We start from the raw sequence: 20,252 nt of genomic DNA on the forward strand, positions 1-20,252 counted from the left end.
AAATAGATGCCGCACATGTCCTCAGCTGATAGCTTCATTGAATTCTACCCGCTCAACACCAGTTTCATGTACAACAGTAAAGAGAAGACTCAGGGGTGCAGGCCTTATGGGAAGAATTGCAAAGAAAAAGCCACTTTTGAAACAGAAATACAAAAAGAAAAGGTTAGAGTGGGCAAAGAAACACAGACATTAGACAACAGATAATTGGAAAAGAGTGTTATGGATCTTAACCCCATTGAGGTTTTGTGGGATCAGCTAGACTGTAAGGTGCGTGAGAAGTGCCCGACAAGACAGCCACATCTATGGCAAGTGCTACAGGAAGCATGGGGTGAAATGTCACCTGAGTATCTGGACAATCTGACAACTAGAATGCCAAGGATCTGCAAAGCTGTCATTGCTGCACATGGATGATTTTTTGATGAGAACTCTTTGAAGTAGTTTAAGAAGTTCTGAACATTTTTTTTTTCTTTTCAAATTGTAATAGTAATTTTTCACGTTATTAATGTCCTGACTATACATTGTGATCAGCTGAATGCCAATTGGTGAATAAAAGTAACAACTTCTTTCATAAGAGCAAAATCTGTACATGATTCCAAAGTTTTGGCCACCAGTTTATATATATATATATATATATATATATTTATTATTATTATTATTATTTTTTTATTTTTTTTTATTTTTTTTTCCTGCAGGGAGTGCCCCCCACTAGCCCGGTATGAGCTCAGTTAAATGAATCCTATCAGTTAAAAAAAAAGGAATACAAAACTCATTAATAAAAAAGAAGTTGGAGTACAAAACTCATAATTACTAAAAGAGAAGTTGATAAAAAAGATTTAATGCAATATCTTGTGGTAATATATACGATATCGGAGATTTATTAACAAATAAAATGTGTTAGAAAAAAACAGCACAAGGGTTAAAGAATGCATTTTTATTCACATAAAGCAAGAATAACTGATCTCTAGAATAGTTAATGGTTTACTTTAGTCTTGTCTCTAGAGCTCTTTTGATGTAGAACATGGTTTTATCTCTTTTATATCAGCTATATTATGCCTCAAGGCCTAGGCTTAAATCTTAATCACATAAATGTATAGAAAGTCTTTATTTTAAAATCTAGAGATGATATTGTTGTTTCCATCCTGTATGTTTTTCATTCTGGACTGACACTCTCTCGCTCTTCCACCACTCTCTTCCATCTCTCATTTTCTCTGCCTACTCTCCCATTCTCCACATCAATACTTCTCTGTCTGCTACTATCATCCCCCTATCCCTGGAGAAGACAGTGGGGTAGAGTGTGTGTGTGTGTGTGTGTGTGTGTTCAGGGGTCCCAGTAGAGTAGCTCTCAGTGCCTAATGGAAGGCGGCATGTAACCAGACACTAGAGCAGAGAGCACAACCCATTTCTCATCTGTATATTTGCGTGTCTATGTGCATGCATGCATTTGCTTTTGTCTTGGTCAGTATTTCACTGATTGACTATAAGTGGATTAAACCTGTATTCTAACCTCTAACCTTGCACCGTTCACCTGTCATAACACATGCTGTTTTCTATACTGCTACTCAGCTACTGTTCTCTCTCTCTCTCTATCTCTCTCTCTCTAACTGGTTTTGCCACAGTACCTGAACAGACTGCATTCCTATTTAAGGACACAGCCCAGTAAGGGAGGGGGGGAGGGGGGGGGTTACATGGGAAAGAGAGTCTTTGAATTTGTCCATCCAACTGAGAAGGCGTGTGTGTCAGATTATATCATGCGGCTTTTGTTACAGTATAATTTCATGTGTTTTTATGTATAAAAGTACACCCCTCTTTATTGTATACACACTGGTGCAGGAGCATCTGACACATTACCATCTAAAAATGTAATGCACATTTTGTTTTTACTGTTTATCTCTCTCCTTTTTTTGTTGATCCTTTTTGAATACTCTTATGTTTCCCTGTTTAAGTGTAAAATTGAAGTTGCTGTAATGTTGTTCTTATGTGCAGGTGCAGTTACAAGTGCATCCAAACCTGTCAGCTAAAGAAGACGCCCTTCAGCATATTGAGGCACTCATACTACAGCTCCTGAACAAGCTGTGTGTCACACAGCCCAGAACTATAACTGATGTCGAGGTACATACATGCACAATAGGGCTGGGTGGTATGATGGAAGAAATGTGTCAGACGGTAGAAATATTGATATACTGTTTATACTGCAGCTGTTAGTGGGCAGGACTACTATTATGTTATTTGCATATCAGAGCAACATGGAGTGATGATGCATGTCCCAAACAAGTTAAGACGTGGAAGGAATAGGGACAACGTGAAGTGGGATTTAGTTATTTGCCGTTGCGGAGCAATACTTCAGCTTGCAGAAAAGTTGCAATATGTAATTTCTGCACCACCAAACAGAATTGCAAAAATAAACACTGTTTTCAAAACTCACATAATTGGTCGAGTTAAGGCCCTGAAATACTTCTGGAGAAGTTCATCTTCATTCAGCAGTAAAAAGAAGTTCTAAACAGCCAAGCAACGATATACTGTTTGCAAACATTCAGACACTGGTCACACTGCTGTGGGAGGCATTAGAAGTACATTTAAATATGAGGACACATTTTAATGTGACATTAAAATGTGTTATCAATGACTTTATGCCTCATTCTACAGTATGAGTAGAATTCACACTCAATGATTTAAAGTAATATATATGCAGTAGAAAATGTTTAATTTGTCTTGTTTACATTTTGAATTCATGACGCTAATGCGCCAACACGCTACGCGGCCATAATATACATCGGTTACACTGTTGTTGTAATAATTTATGATGACGCTGATACTGCTGCAAAGATGAGTGTATAAAAGTGTCAGTGTGATGAAATAAAGACAAAAGAATGATGATCTGCATATCTCTGGGCAGATGTGTGAATGCTTTTGCTGCAGACAGCACATGAGTGAATGGACACTTGAGAGTATTTGAGTAGAATTGATTCCTTTTGTAGACTAATTAAACAAAACAAAAATCGCATGGCATGGTCTTGGAAAATTTCTCTAAGCGAACGATCATACAGATGTAGGTACATTTGCACCAGATCGCTAATAACTGCACGCCGGTGTGTTCATGTTGACAGGTCACACCTACTGATGACGTGGATCAATGGCAGTAAGGTGTTCAGCAGCCGGTTAGAATTTTTCCAAAAAGATCGCCCAAACGAGCTGTTATGAACCACCAAAATGGACTTAAAAACACCTTCTTTTTGGCCAGATTTTATTCTAAATCAGAATCAGAATGAGCTTTATTGCCAAGTGTTCTCACGTACACAAGAAAAAATGTTTGGTGATAGGAGAAACAAGTGCACACAGAATATTACAGTGAGGCAAAGAATATAAAACAAGGTAAGAGTATAAATAGACATACAAATAATAGGACATATAACAGAATGGCGTGTGTACATGTGCAAGTTGTAATGTATGTGCAAGGTAGGGGTATGTACAGTTATTTAATTAAATATGTGAATTTACATATGTACATGAGATATGTATTTACATTATTGCACTATACTGGAGTCCAGAGGCTGTTTAACTGTTCATGAGGAAAATGGCCTGAGGGTAAAAACTGTTTTTGTGCCTGGATGTCCTGGTGCTCAGTGCTCTGTAGCACTGGCCAGAGGGCAACAGTTCAAAGAGGGAGTGGGTAGGGTGTGTGGGGTCCAGAGTGATTCTACCTGCACGTTTCCTCACTCTGGAGATGTACAGGTCTTGGAGGGTGGGCAGAGGGCACCAATAGTCCTCTCAGCAGTCCTGACTGTCCGTTGTAGTTTCCTTCTGTCTGATTTGGTGGCTGAACCAAACCAGACATTTATAGATGTACACAGGACAGACTCAATGACGGCCAAGTAGAACTGTGTCAGCAGCTCCTGTGGCAGGTTGGACTTCCTCAGTACAACCACTGCTGAGCCTTCTGGGTGTCCCACATCAGGTCCTGAGAGATGGTAGAACCCAGGAACCTGAATGACTCCACTGCTGCCACAGTGTTGTTCAGGATGGTGAGGGGGTGGGTGTGGGGGGATTTCTCCTGAAGTCCACTATCATCTCCACTGTTTTGAGTGTGTTCAGCTCAAGGTTGTTGTGACCGCACCAGACAGCCAGCTGATCAACATCCCGTCTGTATGCAGACTCGTCACCGTCGCGGATGAGGCCGATGACCGTGCTGTCATCTGCAAATTTCAGGAGCTTGACAGTGGGATCTTTTGCTGTGCAGTCATTCGTGAACAGGTAGAAGAGAAGTGGAGAGAGAATGCATCCCTGAGGAGCACCAGTGCTAATAGTGAGGGTCCCAGATGTGAGTTTCCCCAGTCTCACTAATTGCTGCCTATCTTTCAGAAAGCTGGAGATCGGGGGGGCCTGGGTAGCTCAGTGAGTAGTAACACTGACCACCACCCCTGGAGTCGCAAGTTCAAATCCAGGGTGTGCTGAGTGACTCCAGCCAGGTCTCCTAAGCAACCAAATTGGCGCGGTTGCTAGGGAGAGTAGAGTCACATGGGGTAACCTCCTCGTGGTCATGATTAGTGGTTCTCTCTCTCTCAATGTGGTGCGTGATAAATTGTGCGTGGATCGCGGAGGGTAGCATGAGCCTCCACTTACTGGGAGTCTCCGCGGTGTCATGCACAATGAGCTAGACATAACCTAACAATTTTTGTTATTTTAATATTTCTTTGTAAACGAATTGACGTGGCAAATTTAGTTTAGTTTTTTTGCTTTGCCCACTTTTGCTCCCTATTGTGTGTGTGTGTGTGTGTGTGTGTGTGTGTGTACATATACACACACGCGCGCACACAGTTGTGGCCAAAAATATTGGCAACCTTGGTAAATATGAGAAAAGAAGGCTGTGAAAAATATATCCTTATTGTTTATCCTTTTGGTCTTTCATTCAAAAGATTAACAAAAATCTATCCTCAAATAGATATCAAACAATTCCAAACACAACACAAGTTTTATCAAAAAACTAATATTTTTGTCAAATATATGTGTGGCACAATTATTGGCACCCTTTTATTCAATACTTTGTGCAACCTCCCTTTGCCAAGATAACAGCTCTGAGTCTTCTCCTATAATGCCTAATGAGGTTGGAGAACACATGGCAAATAATCTGAGACCATTCATCCATACAGAATCTCTACAGATCCTTAAAATTCAGAGGTCCATGCTGGTGGACTCTCCTCTTCAGTTCACCACACAGGTTTTCAGGTCAGGGGACTGGTATGGCCATGGCAGAACCTTGATTTTGTGGTCAGTGAACTATTTTTGTGTTGATTTTGATGTGTGTTTTGGATCACTGTCCTACTGGAATATCCAACCACAGCCCATTTTAGTCTTTTTGGCAGAGGCAATGAGATGCCATGTATCCGAACAAGATGTCCAGGACCTCTGGCATAAAAACAGCCCCACAACATTAAAGATCCACCAATATATTTAACCGTGGGCATGAGGTACTTTTCCATATGGCTACCTCTCTGTGTGTGCCAAATTCATCTCTGGTGTTTGCTGCCAAAAAGTTCTATTTTTGTTTTGTCTGACCATAGAGCCCGGTCCCATTTGAAGTTCCAGTAGTGTCTGGCAAACTTAAGATGCTTGAGTTTGTTGTTTTTTCTTGAAACCCTCCCAAACAACTTGTGAAGTAGGTGATGTCTGATTGTAGTTTTGGAGACTTTCTGACCCCAAGACTTAACTAATTGTGATCCTTGGAGAATTTTTGGCCACTCGAACCACCATGCGTGGAGACAGTATAGACACATCCTCTTTCAGGTCGATTCGTAACATCTCCTGTTGATTGGCACTTCTTAATTATTGCCATGATGGTGGAAATGGGTATTTTCTTATATATAATATATATATATATATAATGTTTTGCATTTCCTTGTTATTGTATGATTTAATAAAACATTTTAATGGGTATTTTCAATGCTTTAGCTATTTTCTTATAGCCACTTCCCAAGCTCAACAACTTTGCTGCACATCATAACTTTATTATATATATAATTTTGTATTCATTTTTTTGCTGCAAAAATAATTGTATTGTCAAGTATACCATTAACGTGAAATGAAATTACTCCTCAACACACACAATCCAACACTATGTGATATAGAACTAAACACACAATCCTGGATTGCATCTAAAATAGTTGCACACAGATACAAGCACACAGTTCGGCTGAATGTGTGTGCCTGATCAGCTTTGTCACCTTTGGCTTGGTGTGTGTTCGCAGGAGCGTGTCCAGAAGACGTTCCCGAATCCCATTGATAAATGGGCCATGGCAGACGCTCAGGCTGCAATAGAGAAACGCAAACGAAGGAACCCACTGCTGCTGCCAGTCGATAAGATACATCCACTACTGAAGGTGTGAAACACTCAAAACTACTGCTGTCAGTCAATAAATGTTTTTTAATTGTGATTAATCGCATTTTTTATTTATTATTTTTTTTTTTGTAGTTAATCGCGATTAATTGCAGATTTTGAAAGTGCTGAAATTTGACATTATATATACTTATTTTCTTGTCAAAATGCATTTATTTCCATCTTTGGAAACAAAACAATATGTAACAATATAATGCCTTACTAACATTTTCCATACAAAGCCTTCCACATGAAATGCACTAAAATAGCACCAATTCGAATAACATTAATTGTTCAAGTTGGAGGTTGACTAATTGAAAGAACTAGTCCCCCCATAGGTTGCATATTCATTGCAATGGACATTAAATCTCTTAAACTCTTATCCTCCATAATATTAATCTGCTGGTAGACTGTGACTATCCGCTTTGTTACAGCAATCGTAAAGCTCTGTTCATGATTCGCGTCAGAGTGTCAACGCCAGCGTCAAGCTTTGAACTCGCCATGAAAAACGCTTCCAGACAAAAACGTCTCATTCTGCGTTTTGGTGATAGTTAGGTCTTGACTTGCTTCTGTGGTAATTAAAATGTGCCTTACAAGTCCCATCTGGGCTTGTTTTGTACATCAAATAGTGCTAAGAGCTCCTTTATCCATCATTTTATCACTGACAAGGAAGTGCTGTCAGAGATTTTTTTATTTATCGAGATAACAACCTCCGCGGCTCTATCATAGGAGATTATTATGACAGTACCACCCATAGAATGTCTATGGGACTGCCGCATTATGCTATTTTATGCTAAGCTTGTAGGCTCTTCTTGGTGGAAGGGCTCTGGCGCTGTGTCTGTTTAAGTCAGTGTAATGACTCCGGGCGGACATATTACAAAGGTCCCGCCCTTCACACAAGTGTTATGCCGTATTAACGGTAAATGTGTTAATCACGATTAAGAAAAAATAACGCGTTAAACTTTTAACATTTATCGCATGCATTAATGCGTTAATTCTGACAGCTCTACTCAAAACACATCTTACTTGATCCACAACAGTCACATACATCTCCCAAAATACACACAGAGTAACACACATCTGGTGTTGTGTATGCAGGAGGTGCTGGGCTACAAGATCGACTATCATGTGTGTCTGTATATCGTTGCTGTGCTGGAGTACATCTCAGCCGACATCCTCAAGTTGGCTGGAAACTACGTGAGCAACATTCGACATTATGAGATCAGCCAGCAGGACATCACAGTCTCCATGTGTGCTGACAAGGTCAGATGTGTGTGTGTGTGTGTGTGTGTGTGTGTGTGTGTGTGTGGATGGATGGATGCAGGTAGGTGTATATAGAAGCATGTGTGAGAAAATGCTACTGCTTCTCTAAGGGATGCTATGAGTTAAATTATGAGTAGTGGTTGACCAGGGGTTGATAAATCTGACAATATTTGGTAATCTGACGATTACTTTCATAAGAATTGCGCTTTTGGATGTGAAGAAAGAGCCATCTGTGATATGAAAACAACCATTATTACATGCCACTGTGTCACCACAATATCAGACCAGCTTGAAACAAGGTCGCAGTTTGTTCTTCATCTCCCCTCGACAATTCCTGTAACTTTTAACTACCTTGTCCAATAAAAGAAAAGCAGACAATAATAGCACTTCTGTCATATATTGTCAGCAGATATGCAGGTATCTCATTTAAACAAAACTCTTGACTATCTTTTAAAGATTTAAATTACTCAAAAAACTTGCCCAAATCCTGCAATTTCTTCCTGTTAAGCGAACGTATTTCTTCCTGTGGAGTGTGCATTGTATTAGCCTGGATGGATCAAATCTGTGTAATTCTTAATGAATGTTATGTGATGGTTAGTCTGTGAGACTGAAAGGATCTAGGCTGTGTAAACTGGATGTTGTAAAGTATATTTTCAAGGAAAAAGCACTTTTTACAGTCATGCCATTTGACAACCTAAACTAACATCGTCATGTCATTAAAAGATCAAGTTATCTATAATTTTGTGAAACTTACTGACCTTACATTACATTGTCATGTTAGTCTATAGGTGTTCTCTATGTGGTTATTTTCATCATGTCATTTACCAACTAAGCTAATATTAATGAGCAGCCCACTAGGGGCTTCATTAGGATTCATTAGGCATTTATTAAAACGGAATGCACAGTATTTCAGCAAATTTAAAATTATTGTAGATATTAACTACAAAAAAGCTTATGAATTATCACAATTAATTATTTTAACATATTGACACCCCTAATATTATATGCCGTTATTTTAGGAGCTCAGGTTTTGAAAACAAGGACAGTTGTGTTTGACAGTTGTACAGTTTGGTCTTATAGAGTTTGATACACTTTTTTGTCATTTTGCACATTCACGAATGTTTATTTTGTTGACTTAAATTATATGCCATTTTAGTCAGATTAAAACTGTCTAAAATTATATGAAATATTGAATAAATTTAAAGGACATTTTCAGCAAAAGACTATGGCTAAAACAATAAACTGTGTAAAAATTAACTGTGTCTGCGTGTTATCAGGTGTTAATGGATATGTTCGATCAGGAAGAGGAGATGGGACTGGTTTCTCAGGGTGTAGAGGAGGTGTCTTCCTCTGGTGAGCTCACATATGATGACCTGGTGCGTTTGGAGATTGCTGAGGAGCGTCAGTATCTGCGGGAACTCGATCTCATCATTAAAGTATTCCGCCAGGCCTTTATGTCCAATGGCAAACTTTTTTCCGCTCAGGTGAGTTCTCCCGACCAATCAGATCATGTGCTGTCTGTGTAAAGGGGCATTCACACTGACAGTGATTTACAAAGTTGTCGAATTGAGGCGATGCGGTGAAGATGAGCTGGTTCAACATTGATCTTCATGTTCCGCTCAGTGTGAATTCCCCTCAGGTCCTTCTGAAGTGAGTATATTAAGGCAATAAGCCATGAGTGGCCATGCATTACAGTGATTTTACTACATCTAGTTCTACTCAGAATCTCAAAAATGGTCTGATGGTTTTCTCTGTTATATTAGAGAATTTTCAACAAGAATTGTGTTGATTCGTCACAACTTCAAATTAAACATGCCTTTTGTCTTTGCCTCAATTGGCATATTGCACACAAAAATGACAAAAGCTTACTCAGAATGGCAAGTTCCAGTCTGACTGGCCATCTTGTCAGGGTGCAAAATTTTTTTAGGCCACCAGTAAACACAGTCTTGTTTGCAAGTTCCCAGAATTAGTGCTTCCAAAGGAAGAACTAGTTGCTCTTAGTGGGCAGTTCTTGGCCAGAATAAGTTGTAATGTAGACCAGACTATATGTCGATGTGCAAAATGTCATACTTTTGAGAGTTGTGTTTTGTTTTGGATGCATTCTTTTTAAAGGTATAGTTAAAAATTATAATTCTCTCATCATTTACTCACCATCATGCCATCCCAGGTTTGTATGACTTTCTTTCTTCATCAGAACACATTTGAAGAAAAATAGCTCAGTAGGTTCTTAAAATGCAAGTGGCTCGGGACACATCCTTTGAAGCTCCAAAAAAAAAAAAAAAAAAAAAACAGTCAGCATAAACGTCATCTATACGATTCCACTGGTTAAATTAATAACTTCTAGAGCGAAACGATCGCTTTTGCTGCGAAAAAGATCCATATTTAAGTTATTTTTTAACTATAAACCATCGCTTCTGGTCAGCAGCCCTATGCGCATTCACGAGAGGGCAGAGTTCACGCAGTCTTGTGTGATGTATTCGCGTTGGCATGTTATGGATCTAATCTCACGTTTTTCTCTCGGTTGAGACATTTAGGATGAGCGCACACATGTCCCATTGTGAGTTAACAAACAGATAAAACCATGAAAGTTTCTGAACAGCGTTCCTCCTACTCGGTTGTAAACAGCGCTGCTCTTCAGGCTGTCACATGTGCATCTGTTCTCACGTGAACATGCCAATGCGATTACGTCACGTGCGTATTGCTGCTGACCGGAAGCGATGATTCATAGTTAAAAAGTTCTTAAATATTGATGCTTTTTGCACTACAAGTGATCGTTTTGCTTAAGAAGACATTAATTTAACCAGTGGAGTCATATGGATGACGTTTATTCTAACTGTCTGTTCTTTTTGGAGCTTCAAAGGTTGTATCCCCATCCACTTGCATTTTAAGGACCTAATGAGCTAAGATATTTTTCTATTTTTCTTCAAATGTGTTCTGATGTAGAAGGAAAATCATACACACCTGGGATGGCATGAGAGTGAGTAAATGATGAGAGAATTTTCATTTTTGGGTGAACTAACCCTTTAATATAATTTACATGTTCAGTTTTTCTCTTTGTGATGTGTGTAGGATGTGGAGCTGGCGTTCAGTAATATTCTGGAGGTTCACGAGTTAACGGTGAAGTTGTTGGGTCTGATCGAGGATGCCGTAGAAATGACAGCTGATGGGAGTCCACACCCCCTTGTGGGCAGCTGCTTCGAAGACCTCGCTGAGGTACAGATAAACACACAGACACTTGTTCTCATTCCGCTCTGAGAAAAAATGTGAATGGTCAAACAGACCATCATCTGTATGTGTTGTGTTCAGGAGCAGGCGTTTGATCCCTATGAGACACTCTCTCAGGACATCCTCTCTAAAGATTTTTGTCAACATTTCAACACTCTGATGACCCGCCCCACTGTTGCTCTGCACTTTCAGGTAAGCATCAAAATCTTGGCCTCCAATTGGTTCACTTAGTTGTTCGCCTGATTGGCTAACCATTTTTTTTGTGTGTGTGTGTAATTACCGTATGCCATGTAAATTACAAACTTCCTTCAAACAGACAATGGTTGCATCTGAATCCTAAGGTAGCTGCCTTTTTGCCTTGCTGACCTATCAGTCAATGATTTAACAGTCAGTGTATGCATATAAAGGTTCGTCTCGGAAGCAGAAAATCGTCACATCGTTGCGAGGATCTGTAGAGACCCGACCCACCCCGGTCACAGCATCTTCACCCCTTTGCTGTCTGGCAAGCGTTACAGAGCCCTGTATGCCCGCACGACCAGGCTGAAGAACAGCTTTTACCCCAGAGCTGTCACACTGCTGAACACACAGCGCTCACTTTCCATAACAGAACAACTATTATAACTGTACAGGACCTCAGTTACTATGACTTTTCCTCTTATTAATATCCCCCACCAGTTTTAGTGATAACAAAGTGTATATTTAATAACTACATTACTAATTTCACACTAGAAATGGAATTACAAGTAAACAACTGCTTTGGCTGCCATTTTCTTTCTTCAGTTCAACCGCTGTTGAACCGCACTCTCAGGATTATGGGATTTCATAGGCAGCGAAAGGATACATCTATGCTGCCTTCAAAAATAGAACAGATTAAAGTATATCAATAGACAGATGTGATGCGAACGTTGGATTCGGATGTTCCCTTGATCCCTTCCTATCTCTGTATTCAGCCACTGAAGGCAGCATTTTACAGTTTTGGACACAGCCAATATATCCAGACTGTGTTAAAGAGTTCACCCAAAAAATGAAAATTGTCATTTATTCACCCATTTACTCTTGTTTCAAACCTGTATGACTTTTTCCATCTTCCATGGAACACAACCTCTGTCTCCATTCACTATCCTTGAAAAAAAAGCAGCAACAACATTCCTCAATTTTTCCTCTCCTGTGTTGTGTTTATATGTTTCAGTCAATAGCAGAGGGTTTTAAGGAGGCAGTGCAATACGTGCTTCCTCAGTTGATGATGGTTCCAGTTTACCACTGTATGCACTACTTTGAACTGTTACAGGTGAGAATTAAACACATTCATACTCTTTAAACTGTAGGTATGTAATCTGCTGTGTTAAAGGGATAGTTCACCCAAAAATGAAAATGCTCTCATTATTTACTTACCCACATGCCATCCCAGATGTGTATGACTTTATTTGTTCTGCTGAACACAAACGAAGATTTTTAGAAAAATATTTCAGCTCTCATACAAAGCAAGTGAATGGTGAACTCCAGAACTCAAATTCAAAAGTATAACTCCTTTTTCACTTTACATCTTGACAGCAGTCTCATTAGTGATCATGATTTCAAGCTCTTATTGTGAAATCTAACACTCTGGGCATGCGTCAAGCACTAGTAATCAAGCTTGAAATCACGGTCGTGCTTAAAGACTGCAATGTAAAGATGTACAGTGAAAAAGGAATAATATTTTGGTCTATTCTCACCCAAAACCAACTGGATCTCTTCAGAAGATATTGATTAAACCATTGGAGTCTGATTGATTTTTAAAAAAAAAATTTATGCTGCCTTTATCTCATTTTTGGAGCTTTTGGAGTTCTGGTCACCATTCACTTGCATGGTATGGACATACAGAGCTGAAATGTTCTTCTAAAAAAATTTGTGTTCAGCAGAAGAAAGAAAGTCATACATATCTGGGATGGCATGAGTGTGAGTAAATGATGAGAGAATTTTCATTTTTAACTATTCCTTTAATTAAGATTTGTGTATGTTTGTCTCTGTAGCAATTACAGGAGCGCAGTGAGGACCAGGATGACAGGGAGTGTTTAAAACAGTCTCAAACTGCACTGCTCAACCTACAGAGCAGCATAGAACGCATATATGCTAAACAACAACCACGGCGCAAACAAGGGTAATACACACTCTTTCACTCAGCACTATTGATTCCAAAGAGCATCCTGTGGGTCTATACCAAAACTCTCTCCCTCTATTTCTTTCCTCTGTTTTTTTTTTCTTAGGGAGCCCTTATATAGGTTATACAGTCGTGCGTCTCGTAGCAAGCAGGCAGCTATAAAACGTATGAATGACATCCAGAGGAGTATTGATGGCTGGGAGGGCAGAGATATCGGTCAGTGCTGCAGTCAGTTCATCTTGGAGGGGGGGCTCTTACGTGCCGGTGCCAAGCACGAACGACACAACTTTCTGTTTGATGGCCTCATGATCAGCTGCAAAGCCAACCAGAGCTCCCGGTTGCCAGGGTCGGGCAGTGGGGCAGAGTTTCGTCTGAAAGAGAAGTTTGTGTTGCGTAAATATCGCATCGTAGACCGTGAGGATTCGCCTGAGTTTCGTCACGCATTTGAGCTGGTGGGACGTGAGGACAGCGGTGCCGTGTTCTGCACACGTTCGGCAGAAGAGAAGACTGCGTGGATGGCTGCGCTGGTCACTCTGCAGTACCGGCCTACTCTTGACCGCATGCTGGACACCGTCCTGCACCGTGAAGAAGAGGAACAACCACTGAGGTTGCCGTCAACAGACATCTACAGGTTTACCATTCAGGACTCTGAAGAAAACATTGTGTTTGAGGAGGGAGCACAGAGCAAGACTGGAATTCCCATTATTAAAGCCGGAACAGTTGTTAAGCTCATTGAAAGACTGACGTACCACATGTATGCAGGTACTGAACAAATCTATGTGCTTACTAACTGAACAGAATTTGCCTGTATTGCAGCAAGAAATTAGACTGTGTCATGTTACAGCCAGGTCTGCATGGGGTCTTTGCCCACAGAATTTAACAGAAAGCTTAACAGAATTCGAACAGCTATATCATTTACAAAGTTTTGCTGCTTTTTCCCTTTGCATATTCATTTAATCTTGCCTACTTGGACAGTGCATTAGCCTACAATAATACCCCTTTTTATCACTTTGTACCCCAAAAAACATTGCAGAAGATTTGAAAAAAGTGCACAGATTACATGTGGGCTCAGTGATAATAGCCAAGGTCATTTTGAGGATGTGTTATTAGGTTTATATATGTATTTCTTTATTTGTGTATGTGTAGCTGTGTGTCTTTATAAGTAAAGTACTGTTTCTGTTTTTCACTTAGACCCAAATTTTGTACGTACATTTCTGACAACATACCGCTCTTTCTGTAAACCGCAAGACCTGCTTACACTACTGATAGAAAGGTAAAGCTTCTTGTTTCTCATACACAACCATTCATTCAATGTATGATACAGTCAGCATTTTATCAAAATCTGAGCTTTAACTCTTATTCCCCTGAAGCACACTTACGGTATGTTACTTAAAAAAACCTTTAATGACAGGCTGTTTTTTCTATTGCTTTTATATGTAAATTGGCAGCTATGATTGGCAAACCACTTTGCATGTGAAAACTACTAGTGTAGTGAAGAACCACACATCAGGTTGGAAGCTGGGGAGGGGGCACTGAGTGTTTCTATATAGTAAACTGAACTTTTTTTGTTGTTTTTTTTTATTTATTTTTTTTCAAAAGAGCAAAAAAATTGGGGCCTGGGAAGCTCAGCGAGTAAAGACACTGACTACCACCCCTGGAGTCATGAGTTCGAATCCAGGGCATGCTGAGTGACTCCATCCAGGTCTCTTAAGCAACCAAATTGGCCTGGTTGCTAGGGAGGGTAGAGCCACATAGGGTAACCTCCTCGTGGTTGCTATAATGTGGTTCGATCTCGGTGGGGCGCGTGGTGAGTTGTGCGTGGATGCCGCGGAGAATAGCGTGAAGCCTCCATGTGCTATGTCTGCGTGGTAACGCGCTCAACAAGCCACACGATAAGATGTGCGGATTGACGGTCTCAGACACGGATTCATCCTCTGCCACCCAGATTGAGGCGTGCCACCACAAGGACTTAGAGCGCATTGGGAATTGGGCATTCCAAATTGGGGAGAAAAAGAAAAAAAAGAGCAAAAAATTAAATGCGTCTTTCAAAATAAATTCTTGCATCATACTCATTAAATCGCTTACTCTTTACACAATTGTTTTTTTTTTTACACTGCTGAGCAAAAACTATTAATGTAGGAGAATCAGCCAGTTAGAGAGGGATTCTGTAGAATTATTCACAACTTCACGCTAAAATGTTGACATGCAGAACCTTTGCCCATCTGGGAGTTTGTTGCAGTTGCATATATGTTGGTTACAGTTGCATGTATGTTGGTTACACATTAGAAGTTCCTAAACTCAGCATTGTCTGCTGTTGGTTGTTGCATTTACCTTTCATGTTGAGGTGCTTTTGTGTGTGTAATTTAATTTAATTTGTTTTCCCATGATGCTTCAGGATAGAGATTCCAGAGCCCGAGCCATCAGAGGCGGACCGAGTGGCACTCTGGAATGGAGAGCAGCCAATGGCAGCCGAGCTTCAGAGATTTCGCAGAGAATATGTGCAGCCTGTCCAACTTAGGTAAATCACGCATACAAACAAACTTTGCACAATCATGCACATCATTTCATACAGTCTGTGCTCATTTCAATTAACGTGCTGTTGTAAACTCATAACTCGTGACTCTGCTGTCCATCAACACCAATAATGTCTGTGGGCATGTCGGTCTGATGTGTGTGTGTGTGTGTGTGTGTGTGTGTGTGTATGTGTACCTGTGTGTCATTAGGGTTCTGAATGTGTTTCGTCAGTGGGTGGAACATCACTTTTATGACTTTGAGAATGATCCTGAACTCCTTCGCAGACTTGAAGAATACCTCACCAGCACCACACAGCTTAGAGGTAGACACACACACACACAGTCTCTAAAACAATTACACACACTGACATACACATGGTTCCCGCGGATCCTTAAAAAGTCTTAAATATCTTAAATGACACAAAAAAATTCTAATTTTTTATTTAAAGCGGTCTTAAATTTGGGGGCGGAAAGACCGGAATCGTGATATGACCTAATGTGATTATCAAGCTTCAAAAGAATACAATTGAATTAAATAAATGCATGCACTTCGTAGTTCAAAGTGAAAACATGACACCGTTGTATTTTCTCCAAACACACAGGGGCTTGTGATTGTCCTGCTTTTGCAGAGCAGATCACAATCATTAAGCCATTCTGGAACTTTATGACAAGCGATCACTAATGATCAACTGTTGATGATGATGTAGTGTTGATGAAATATGACAATCTTTACTTTTAATTGTTTATATTGTAATACATTGTAGATTATTGTATGAGTGCACATTTTATATCCATAAAATCCCCCAGGAAGGACAGACTAGGGACATTTAATATAGACTACCCATTTAAAAAAACTATTGGCAGACTAACTGGCTTTCTTTCAACACATTATCGAATCAGCACAATCCAATATCCGTCAACCTCTAATTTGTATTTATTTATGTAAAGTACATAAACCAATTTTTATGTGATATATATGTGGAAAACATGTCTCGAGTATTTTAAACTTGTATATATCCTACCTTGTTTTACTGATAAGTAATGTTAAGGACATGTTGAATGTGTGCCCCTGCCTGTTTAATTAAGAGTCTGTGATACATTATTTATTTTGAGTGTGTTGTTTTGTTTTGGAATGGGGATTAATTTTATTTGTTCAGATCTTGAAAAGGTCTTAAATTTGATTTTAAAAACTCTACAGCAACCCTGATACATATCCACATACAGTGCATTCAGAAAGTATTCAGACCCCTTCATTTTTTTCACATTTTGTTATGTTGCAGCCTTATGCTAAAATGCTTTAAATTATTTATTTTTTCACATCAATCTACACTCCATACCCCATAATGACAAAGCAAAAAACAGATTTTTGATAACTTTGCAAATGTATTAAAAAGAAAAAGTGAAATCACACTGACATAAATATTCAGACCCTTTGCTGTGACACTTGAAATTTAGCTCAGGTGTATCCCATTTCTCTGGATCATCTTTGAGATGTTTCTGCACTTTGATTGGAGTCCACCTGTGGCAAATTCAATTGATTGGACATGATGTGGAAAGGCACACACCTGTCTATATAAGGTCTTACAGCTGAGAATGCATATCAGAGCAAAAACCAAGCCATGCCTGCGGAGCTCAGAAACAGGATTGTGTCGAGGCACAGATCTGGGGAAGGCTACAAATTTTTTTCGGATGCACTGAAGTTTCCCAAGAGCACAGTGGCCTCCATAATTCTTTTTTTTTTCTCTCTCTCTCCCCTTTTTCAATGCCCAATTCCCAATGCACTAAGTCCTCTTGATGGCGTAGTGACTCACCTCAATCTGGGTGGCGGAGGACAAATCTCAGGCGCCTCCGCGTCTGAGACCGTCAGCCCACGCATCTTATCACGTGGCTTGTTGAGCGCATTACCAAGGAGACATAGGCTTCACGCCATCCACCGCGGCGTCCATGCACAACTCACCACGCGCCCCGCCAAGAGCGAACCACATTATAATGACCACGAGGAAGGTTACCCCATGCGACTCTACCCTCCCTAGCAACCGGGCCAATTTGGTTGCTTAGGAGACCTGGCTGGAGTCACTCAGCACGCCCTGGGATTCGAACTCGCGAACTCCAGGGGTGGTAGTCAGCGTCTTTACTCACTGAGCTACCCAGGCTACCTGTGGCCTCCATAATTCTTAAATGGAAGAAGTTTGGAACAACCAGGACTCTTCCTAGAGCTGGCCACCCGGCCAAACTGAGAAATCTGGGGAGAAGGGCCTTGGTAAGAGAGGTGACCAAGAACCCGATGGTCACTCTGGTTGAGCTCCAGAGATCATGTGTGGAGATGGGAGAAACTTGTAGAAGGATAGCCATCATTGCAACACTCCACCAATCTGGGCTTTATGGCAGAGTGGCCAGATGGAAACCTCTCCTCAGTGCAAGACACATAAAAAAAGCACCTAAAGGACTCTAAGACTGTGAAAAACAAGATTCTCTGGTCTGATGAAACAAAGACTGAACTGTTTGGCCTCAGTTCCAAGCATAATGTCTGGAGGAAACCAGGCACCGCTCATCACCTGAGCAATACCATCTCAACTGTGAAGCATGGTGGTGGTAACATCATGCTGTGGGGTGTTATTCAGCAGCAGGGACTGGGGGACTGGTCAGGTTTGAAGGAAAGCTGAATGCAGCAACATACAGAGATATCCTTAATGAAAACATGGTCCAAAGCACTCAAAACCTCAGACTGGGCCAAAGGTTCACCTTCCAACAGGACAATGACCCTAAGCACACAGCCAAGACAACGCAAGAGTGGCTTAGGGACAACGCCGTGAATGTCCTTGAGTGGCCCAGCCAGAGCCCGTACTTGAACCCAATCAAACATCTCTGGAGAGACCTGAAATTGGCTGTCCACCGACAGTCCCCATCCAACCTGACAGAGCTTGAGAGAATCTACAGAGAAGAATGGCAGAAAATCCCCAAATCCAGGTGTGCAAAGCTTGTCACATCATACCCAAGAAGACTTAAGGCTGTAATCGCTGCCAAAGGGGCTTCAACTAAGTACTGAGTTAAGGGTCTGAATACTTATGTCAATGTGATATTTCAGTTTTTTTTTGTTTTGTTTTTTAATACATTTTCAGTTATAAAAAAATCTGGTTTTTGCTTTGTCATAATGGGGTATGGAGTGTAGATTGATGTGAAAAAATAAATAATTTAAAGCATTTTAGCATAAGGCTGCAACATAACAAAATGTGAAAAAATGATTCACTTTTTCAACATTTTGTTATGTTACAGCATTATTCCAAAATGGATTAAATTCATTATTTTCCTCAAAATTCTACAAACAATACCCCATAATAACAACATGAAAGAAGTTTGTTTGAAATCTTTGCAAATTTATTAAAAATAAAAAACGAACAAAAATCACATGTACATAAGTATTCACAGCCTTTGCCATGACACTCAAAATTGAGCTCAGGTGGATCCTGTTTCCACGGATCATCCTTGAGATGTTTCTACAACTTGATTGGAGTCCACCTGTGGTAAATTCAGTTGATTGGACATGATTTGGAAAGGTACACACCTGTCTATATAAGGTCCCACAGTTAACAGTGCATGTCAGAGCACAAACTAAGCCATGAAGTCCAAGGAATTGTCTGTAGACCTCCGAGACAGGATTGTATCGAGGCACAGATCTGGGGAAGGGTACAGAAAAATTTCTGCAGCATTGAAGGTCCCAATGAGCACAGTGGCCTCCATCATCCGTAAATGGAAGAAGTTTGGAACCACCAGGACTCTTCATAGAGCTGGCCGCCCGGCCAAACTGAGCGATCGGGGGAGAAGGGCCTTAGTCAGGGAGGTGACCAAGAACCCGATGGTCACTCTGACAGAGCTCCAGCGTTTCTCTGTGGCGAGAGGAGAACCTTCCAGAAGAGCAACCATCTCTGCAGCACTCCACCAATCAGGCCTGTATGGTAGAGTAGCCAGACGGAAGCCACTCCTCAGTAAAAGGCACATGACAGCCCGCCTGGAGGACTCTCAGACCATGAGAAACAAAATTCTCTGGTCTGATGAAACAAAGATTGAACTCTTTGGCCTGAATGGCAAGCATCATGTCTGGAGGAAACCAGGCACCGCTCATCACCTGGCCAACACCATCCCTACAGTGAAGCATGGTGGTGGCAGCATCATGCTGTGGGGATGTTTTTCAGCAGAAGGAATGGGGAGACTAGTCAGGATCGAGGGAAAGATGAATGCAGCAATGTACAGAGACATCCTTGATGAAAACCTGCTCCAGAGCGCTCTGGACCTCAGACTGGGGCGAAGGTTCATCTTCCAACAGGACAACGACCCTAAGCACACAGCCAAGATAACAAAGGAGTAGCTACGGGACAACTCTGTGAATGTCCTTGAGTGGCCCAGCCAGAGCCCAGACTTGAACCCGATTGAACATCTCTGGAGAGATCTGAAAATGGCTGTGCACTGACGCTCCCTATCCAACCTGATGGAGCTTGAGAGGTCCTGCAAAGAAGAATGGGAGAAACTGCCCAAAATAGGTGTGCCAAGCTTGTAGCATCATACTCAAAAAGACTTGAGGCTGTAATTGGTGCCAAAGGTGCTTCAACAAAGTATTGATCAAAGGCTGTGAATACTTATGTACATGTGATTTTTCTCGTTTTTTATTTTTAATAAATTTGCAAAGATTTCAAACAAACTTCTTTCACGTTGTCATTAAGGGGTATTGTTTGTAGAATTTTGAGGAAAATAA

General features: G+C 40.7%; 1 protein-coding gene across 1 annotated transcript in view; it reads left to right on the forward strand.

Annotated features, from left to right (window-relative positions):
• The window catches only part of LOC127411634 (son of sevenless homolog 2-like), a 30,970-nt gene that overhangs the window by 2,824 nt on the left and 7,894 nt on the right, over positions 1–20,252 (forward strand). Inside the window, exons 2-13 of the mRNA XM_051647333.1 lie at positions 1,984–2,109; positions 6,240–6,371; positions 7,466–7,630; positions 8,908–9,114; positions 10,700–10,843; positions 10,937–11,047; positions 12,045–12,143; positions 12,865–12,992; positions 13,099–13,754; positions 14,184–14,265; positions 15,388–15,510; positions 15,716–15,828. Of these exons, the coding sequence (XP_051503293.1) occupies positions 1,984–2,109; positions 6,240–6,371; positions 7,466–7,630; positions 8,908–9,114; positions 10,700–10,843; positions 10,937–11,047; positions 12,045–12,143; positions 12,865–12,992; positions 13,099–13,754; positions 14,184–14,265; positions 15,388–15,510; positions 15,716–15,828 (2,086 nt within the window). The remainder of the gene's footprint in view (positions 1–1,983; positions 2,110–6,239; positions 6,372–7,465; positions 7,631–8,907; positions 9,115–10,699; positions 10,844–10,936; positions 11,048–12,044; positions 12,144–12,864; positions 12,993–13,098; positions 13,755–14,183; positions 14,266–15,387; positions 15,511–15,715; positions 15,829–20,252) is intronic.

The sequence above is a fragment of the Myxocyprinus asiaticus genome, chromosome 21 (genome assembly GCF_019703515.2).
Source record: "Myxocyprinus asiaticus isolate MX2 ecotype Aquarium Trade chromosome 21, UBuf_Myxa_2, whole genome shotgun sequence".
Classification (NCBI taxonomy): domain Eukaryota; kingdom Metazoa; phylum Chordata; class Actinopteri; order Cypriniformes; family Catostomidae; genus Myxocyprinus; species Myxocyprinus asiaticus.